Source organism: Lynx canadensis, chromosome E1, assembly GCF_007474595.2.
Source record: "Lynx canadensis isolate LIC74 chromosome E1, mLynCan4.pri.v2, whole genome shotgun sequence".
Taxonomy (NCBI): domain Eukaryota; kingdom Metazoa; phylum Chordata; class Mammalia; order Carnivora; family Felidae; genus Lynx; species Lynx canadensis.
This window is the reverse complement of record NC_044316.2, coordinates 13,366,348-13,374,660: the sequence shown is the minus strand read 5'-3', so window position 1 is coordinate 13,374,660 and position 8,313 is coordinate 13,366,348. Positions and strand designations below refer to the sequence as shown.

General features: G+C 37.8%; 1 protein-coding gene across 1 annotated transcript; it reads right to left on the bottom strand.

Moving 5' to 3' along the window:
• Window positions 1-267: 267 nt before the first annotated feature.
• Window positions 268-1,197, bottom strand: LOC115501679 (olfactory receptor 1A1-like). Its single transcript, XM_030296820.1, has one exon. The coding sequence runs from the start codon at window positions 1,195-1,197 to the stop codon at window positions 268-270; it is 930 nt and encodes a 309-aa protein (XP_030152680.1).
• Between the last annotated feature and the right edge of the window lie 7,116 nt (window positions 1,198-8,313).

Here is an 8,313-nt window from a genome sequence, read left to right as displayed (position 1 = left end):
TTTATTATTTAGATACGGAAATGAAGTGCTAGTCAGTAGCGTAGCTGGGACATGATCCCAATATTCCTTTGCTGTAACTCTGAAAAAGGAACACTAACATCTACATATCTATAATCTCAATGGGATGTCTCATGAAACTGTTACAAGATCTGATAAGACTTCAGTGGCTGGAAACAAAAGTGGCTTCTTGGAGGGGGAGGGGATTGCAGCTGGATTTTCAAGTGCAGCCTAATTGATGACTGCATTCCTCAATATGTCCTCACTTGGTTATGAGGAGAGTCTTTTGCTGAATAGTTTTCCCAGGGCAGCCTTCATGTCTCGGTTTCTCAGACTGTAGATGAAAGGATTTAGCATTGGGGTCACTGCAATGTACATCACAGTTATCACTGCGTCCTTCAGGCTATAACTAGTCAGAGGGCGGAAATACATGCCCATGACTGTCCCATAATACAGAGAAACAACAGTGAGATGGGAGCCACAGGTGGAGAAGGCTTTGAGCACACCCTTGGTGGATGGAACCCGTAAGACTGTGGAAAAGACCCGGATGTAGGAGATGATGATGCATAGTAATGGCACAGAGAAAATACCAACCCCTAGGTACATCATCTTCACATTAAAGTAAATGTCAGAACAGGACAGCTTGAGTAAAGAGGCAGTGTCACAGTAGAAGTTGGCTACTTTCTGGTTGCCACAGAAAGACAGACTAGCTGTGAGCAGAGTGTGGGGGAGGGCATTGGCGTTTCCAACCACCCAAGACCCAACAACCAGCAAGACACAAGTCCGTGGGCTCATAATTGTTGTGTAACGAAGTGGGCGGCTGATGGCCACGGCACGATCATATGCCATCACAGCCAGGATATAGCTATCTGTGTTAGACATGTCAATCATGAAATACATCTGTGTTAGACATCCCCCAAAGGAGATGGCTTTGCTGCCCAAGACATGGTTGGCTAGCATCTTTGGGATGGTTACAGAGGAGAATAAGATGTCAACAAAGGAGAGGTTGGCAAGGAAAAAATACATGGGGTTGTGAAGGTGAATGTCAGAGCGAATGGCCAAGATGATGAGCAGGTTTCCAATCAATGTGATGGGGTAAATGAAGAGGAAGAGGATGAAGAAGAAATTTTCCTGTTGTTGCTGACCAGTAAGTCCCAGGAGAATGAAACCAAGGGCAAAGGACTGGTTATCTCCTCTCATGGATCCTTCAGCAGAAAGGGAAGAGGAATCCAGCATTATTAGTAAATTTATTGTATGTAATGATATTCTAAACCAACATTTTTAACTTCTGTGGTTGCTGTGTCTATACTTGGGTTTACTAAATGCATAGATAGCCAATATGTTCTAGGGAAAATCCCTGTTTGTCACTGGACCTAATTTCTCTGTGTTAGAAAGTTTGTTAGGCTTTGTGGAAAAATTATACATATGTGAAAAACAGTTTATCCATTTAGTCATATATGACATAGTCTTTACTCTGTAATACCTTACAACTTAATGGAGAAGGAAGAATCACATGATAATTTTATTACACATGGAAATGAAAGGACAGTGTTTTGGATTCTTTGCAAAAACTCCAATGCAAGGGGTGGTTCATACCAGGGTACAGTGAACAATTAGATATTGTTCCACTGTCCAGACTGAGGGTGAACCCAGAGCCGGGAGGTAACCAGGGTCTGTCTACATTGGCATGGAAAGTTGTAAATCACAGGACCACTGGAGTTAGACTGTAACAAAGGAAGAATTGGTGTTTACTCTCCAGGTAGCCAATTTTGAAAGTAGATATTCACCACCTCCTTCAATAGATTTTATCTTTATTCCAAACCCTTAAATTTATGGAATCAAGTTTTTCTCTTTGACCTTGCCTTACCTCTTTTTATTATTTCCTCTGGTGACCCATCCAACTCCATTGTGGCTTCATCTCCTGCTTAGTAGACTCTAGGTATCTGTGGGTAGACTGTCTTTTCTTCCCATATTTCCATGCACAGTTATCCTACCAACATGTCCGACTGAGCCTCATCCTCTGCACATCCTCCCTGAGGAGACAGCAAAATGCTTGAGAAAGAGAACGATATCTTATTTTCATCTCCCTTCCAGAGATTATTTAGAATATTAGTTTACACACCAATATGTTTGTACTCAATAGTTTGAATATAGCCAGGTTTATTTCATGGGTTCTCCCGAGAGGGATGCTACCAGACATTGTCACTTAGGTTATCCCTCATCTCTACACCTGATCTTGTTGATTCTTCCTTTTAAATAATTCATACATAAGTTTTCTTTTTTATATGTACATAAATTTTATACTTATTGTTTCAGTGCTTTAGCTTTGACCACCATCAATTTCTACCTGAAATATTGTAGTGCTCTCTTAATTGTTTCTCTGCTGAAGAAGGTTCCCTCCTTTCATCCACCTGGGCTCTGAGGCAAACTAACTGTGCTAGAGACTACCAGGATATTACCTGAATCCCCTTTGTTCTTTTCTTCCTGGGCATTCCGCTAGATTACATACCCAGCCTCCCTTGCGCTGGAGTGCGGCAAGTGACTGAGTTCTAGCCAATCCGTCCATGTTCTGCTCTTCCTCCAAGTTCTCTGTCTCCTTGGGCCAGCTGGATGTAAATGGCCAGGAGGCTGACGGGAATGGTGGAATCACAGGTGGAATGAGCCTGTGTCCCTAGTGCTCTTCATGCAGGAAAGCTACCCACCACCAGGCACACCCACTTGGACTACTGTACAATAGAAAAATAACTGTATTTTGTGTAAACTATTGCATATTTTACATGTATTTGTTACTGTGGTCCAGGATATACTAAGTAATTCACTAGATTTTCTAAAGAGACCTGGACTCAATAATTAAATCTATCTGTAATTAATTTAATTACCAATTCTCAGTGTCTCCTATAGTACACATTGAAATTATATGGTTGGCAAGGGGAAACAGCTAAAATGATCTCCCTCTAAAAATGATATGCATTTTTAAAAAAATCTCTGCACCTAAATGAATTTGATTTTCTCTCTTAAATGCCCTTTCTCCTGTACACAAAGGACCATATTATTTCAGGGTTGGGAGGGTTCAATAAATGGGATGGCTCAGAAATTATGGTTAGCTGAAATGGTAGAGAAGTATAATATTTTAGAGGCAGTGTGTTGGTAACACGACAGACTTAGCTGATGTTTGATAGGTATATCCCTATTAAAACATATAGACAATCTATATTAATTATTAAAGGAAAAGAAAAAACACAGAGCTAAATCTAAAAGAAAGAAATGGTATTACAGAGGTAGGAGAAAGAAAAAGAACTCAGAGCAGGAGCTGTAAGCTAGAGCCGATGCTGTGGCATCTCTGGAAAATCTGGCCAAAAATCCATATACATCAGGGAATTTATATTGAGCCTTTGGCATAAGTGCTGGAAGCATTGTCCTATCTAGGAAGAGAACACTAGAAGAAATTTTTGCCATATAAGAATTGGAAGAAAAAGAACAAAATGGAAAGAATTCACAGAAAAATATGATTGTCTACAGAAGAAACCCATGAGACTCCCTATATGAATTAAGAATATTCAGAACAATTATTTGCTATAAATCAATATTGAAAAATCAATACTGTTGATACACTTTAAAAATACATTGCAAAATATTATCTCTAAAAGATTCCTATTCCCCATAGAAACAGAAAATTTAAGGAACGTAGAAATAATTCTAAGAAATGAGGTCCATAAGTCAGAGAAAGACAGATATCATGATTTCACTTATATGTGGAATTTGAGAAACACAACAGATGAACATAGGGGAAGGGAAGGAAAAATAAGATAAAAACAGAGAGGGAGGCAAACCATAAGAGACTCTTAAATACAGAGAACAAACTGAGGGTTGCTGGAGGGGATTGGTTAAATGGGTGAGGGCAATAAGGAGGGCACTTTTCAGGATGAGCACTGGGTGTCAGATTAGAGAGATGAATCACTGGATTCTACTCCTGAACCCAAGACTACACTGTATACTAACTAACTTGAATTTAAATGAAATAAAATAAAATAAATAAAATGAAATGAAATAAAATAAAATAAAATGAAGTCCAAGACTGGATTATAAAATTACAAAACTTTGCTGAAGGACAACAAGGATACCATAAAAAATGTAGACTTAAGCAATGTTTATGGAGACTAGTGTTTTAAATATGTCAATTCTCTTCCATTAATCTAGGCTTTGTTGCAATTCCTGTCAAAATACCACAGGTTTCTTTTAAAAATGGACCTTAGTAAAATGACCCAAATATTCATGCATGAGAACAAAGAGCAAAGAAGAACTGATACAACTATAGGAAGAGCATAAGGAGAGAGGAATGCCCTATAGCTATGGAAATTATTTCCCTTGGTACTTCATGTGGTGGATTAGCTCTGGCCATAGGGACTGACAAATGAATCTGTGTAACAGACCAGAAAGCCTAGAAATAGATCAAGTATTTCTTAGCAATCAGTAGATGACATGGTTGATTCAGAATCAGGGAGTGGTTGTGCTAACTGTTGGTAAAGACTGCTGGGACAACCGGGTATCGTACATAACAAATGACACAAAGAATGAGTCCTACTGGATTGACTGTGGAAAGCAAAACTTCACCAACTTTAAAAGGAATATGTTTATGATATCAGGTTAGGGATTGATTTCTTAATCCAGACACAACGTGCACAACATATCCGAGAAAATGTTGTGACATTTGTCTACTTGTAATTTAAAACATTTGTATGGGGGCGCCTGGGTGGCTCAGGTCCTGATCTCGGGTTGGCGGGATGGAGCCCCACGACAGAGAGACGGGCTCCTTGCTGAGTGTGCAGCCTGCTGAAGATGTTCTTCCTCCATTTCCTTCTGCCACTCCCCCACCTGCACTCTCTCTCCCTCTCTCTAGAAAGAAAGAAAGAAAGAAAGAAAGAAAGAAAGAAAGAAACCAAGTCAAACATTTGTATGAAACATACACCATAAAGAATGACAAATCATGGACTGGAAGAGGTATATGCTGCACACATATCAATAGGACATTGTTGTTCACAATACAGAAGATTCCTACACACTAAGAAGTAGAGCAAAAACCCAGCAGGAAGTAATGGCTTGAATTAGCAAGTCATAAAAAAGCAAGTCATAGAAGAATATAGAAATGTTCAAACAAATTAAAATAAAATTCAATTACCATCCTCATCTTGGAGCAGCTGTAAAGTCTGACAGTTCCAACTGCTAGGGAAGAAAAATTCATTTTATCATTGGAAAGCAGTTATCCCATATCTAGGAAAGCTGATAATTCTTACACCTGTGTTCAAGAAGATATTCAAAGGATGTGTATTTTCATACGGAAAATTTAGTAATGGATAAGTTATTTACAACATTAGCTCATTAATATTGTTCAACACTGATTGTATTCCTATGGAACAACTTTTAAAAACCATAGTGTGATGGGAAAAAACAAGTTGCCATAAGATGTTTAGTGTATTACACAATATATGTAAATACTAATTTTTAAAATATTTTTTTAAAATGTTATTTAAATTCAAGTTAGTTAACATATAGTGTAATAATGGTTTCAGGAGTAGAATTTAGTGATTCATCACTTACATTTAACATCCAGTGGTGCTCATCCCAACAAGTGCCCTCCTTAATGCCCATCACCCATTTAGCCCATCCCTCAACCAACACCCCTCCAGCAACCCTCAGTTTGTTCTCTGTATTTAAGAGTCTGTTAAGGTTTGTCTTCCTCTCTGTTTTTATCTTATTTTTCCTTCCCCTTTCCTATGTTCATCTGCTTTGTTTCTTAAAAATTCTACATATGAGTGAAATCATGTGATATTTATCTTTCTCTGACTGACTTATTTAACTCAGCTTTGGGTTACTGTGTTGTAGGGTAGCCCTATTTTTAATTTTCTGGAGAAACCCCTATACCGTTTTTCAGAGTGGCTGCACCAGTTTGCATTCCCACCAACAGTGCAAGAGGTTTCCCCTTCCTTCCTCTGCATCCTCACCAACATCTGTTGTTTCCTGAGTTGTTCTTTTAAGCCATTCTGACAGGTGTGAAGTGGTATCTCATTGTAGTTTTGGTTTGTATTTTCCTAATGATAAGTGATGTTGAGCATCTTTTCATATGTCTGTTAGCCATTTGGATGTTTTTGGAAAAGTGCCTGCTCATATCTTCTGCCCATTTCTTCACTGGATTGTTTGTTGAGTTTGATAAGTTCTTTATAGATTTTGGACACTAACCCTTTATCTGATATGTCATTTACAAATACCTTCTCCCATTCCATTGGTTGCTGTTTAGTTTTGTTGATTGTTTCCTTTGCTGTGCAGAAGCTTTTTATCTCGATGAGGTCCCAGTAGTTCATTTTTGCTTTTGCTTCCCTTACCGCTGGAGACATGTCTAGTAAGAAGTTGCTGTGACTGAGGTCAAAGTGGTGGTTGCTTGTTTTCCTCTCTAGGATTTTGATAGCTTCCTGTCTCACATTTAGGTCTTTCATTCATTTTGATTCATTGTTATGTATCATGAAAATGGTCCAGGTTCATTCCTCTGCATGTCACTGTCCAGTTTTCCCCAACACTATTTGCTGAAGAGACTTTTTTACGTTGGATATTCTTTCATGCGTTGTTGAAGACTACTTGGGCGTAGATTTGTGTGTCCATTTCTTGGTTTTCTATTCTGTTCCATTGAGCTGTGTGTCTGTTCTGGTGCCAGTACCATACTGTTTTGATGATTGCAGCTTTGTAATACAGCTTGAAGTCCAGAATTGTGATACCTCCAGCTTTGGTTTTCTTTTTCGGGATTGCTTTGGCTATTTGGTTTTTTTTTTTTTTCTGGTTCCAATCAAATTTTAGAATTGTTTATTCTAGCTCTGTGAAGAATGCTGGTGTTATTTTCATGGGGATTGCATTGAATATGCACATTGCTTTGGGTAGTATTGACATTTTAACAATATTTGTTCTTTTGATACATGAGCATGGAATGATTTTCCATTTCTTTGTGTTTTCTTCAATTTCTTTCATAAGCTTTCTATAGTTTTCAGTGTACAGATCTTTTACATCTTTGGTTAGGTTTATTCCTAGGTATTTTACCCTTCTTGGTGCAATTCTAAATGGGATTGATTCCTTGATTACTCTTTCTGCTGCTTCATTATTGGTGTATAGAAATGCAACTGATTTCTGTACATTGATTTTATATCCTGTGACTTTGCTGAATTCGTGTATCTGTTCTATTAGTTTTTTGGGGGGAGTCTTTTGGGTTTTCCACATAGAGTATCATATTGTCTGTAAAAAGTGAAAGTTTGACTTCTTCCTTACCGATTTGGATGCCTTTTATTTCTTTTTGTTGTCTGATTGCTGAGGCTAGGACTTCCAACAATATGTTGAACAACAAGGGTGAGAGTGGACATTTCTGTAGTGTTCCTGACCTTAAGGAGAAAGCTCTCAGAGTTTCCCCATCGAGGATGATATTATCTGTGGGTCTTTCATAAATGGTCTTTGTGATCTTGAGGTATGTTCCTTCTACCCCTACTTTCTTGAGGGTTTTTACCAAGAAATGATGCTATATCTTGTTAAATACTTTTTCTGCATCTATTGAGAGGATCATATGGTTCTTTTCATTTCTTTTATTAATGCAACATGTCACACTGATTGATTTGCAAATATTGAACTAGCCCAGTAGCCCAGGAATAAGTCCCACATGATTGTGGTGAATAATTCTTTTAATATATTGTTAGATTTGGCTTGCTAGTATCTTGTTGAGAATTTTTGCATCCGGATTCATCAGGGATATTGGTCTGTAATTCTTTTTAGTGGGTCTTTGTCTACTTTTGGAATCAAGGTAATGCTGGCCTCATAGAATGAGTTTGGAAGTTTTCCGTCCATTTCTATTTTTTGGAACAGCTTCAAAAGAATAGGTTTTAACTTTTCTTTAAATGTTTGGTAGAATTCTCTTGGGAGGCCATCCAGCCCTGGACTCTTGTTTGTTGGGAGGTTTTTTATTACTGATTCAATTTCTTTACTGGTTATGGGTCTGTTCAAATTTTCTATTTCTTCCTGTTTCACTTTTGGGAGTTTCTAGGAATTTATTCATTTCTTTCAGATTGCCCAATTTGTTGACATATAATTGCTCATAATATTCTTTTATTATTATTTGTATTTCTTCAGTGTTGGTTGTGATCTCTCCTCTTTCATTCATGATTTTATTTATCTGAGACCTTTCCTTTTTCTTATTGATCAATCTGGGCAGGAGTTTATCAATTTTGTTAATTCTTTCAAGGAACTAGCTCTTGTCTTTACTGATCTGCTCTACTGCTTTTTTCTTATCTT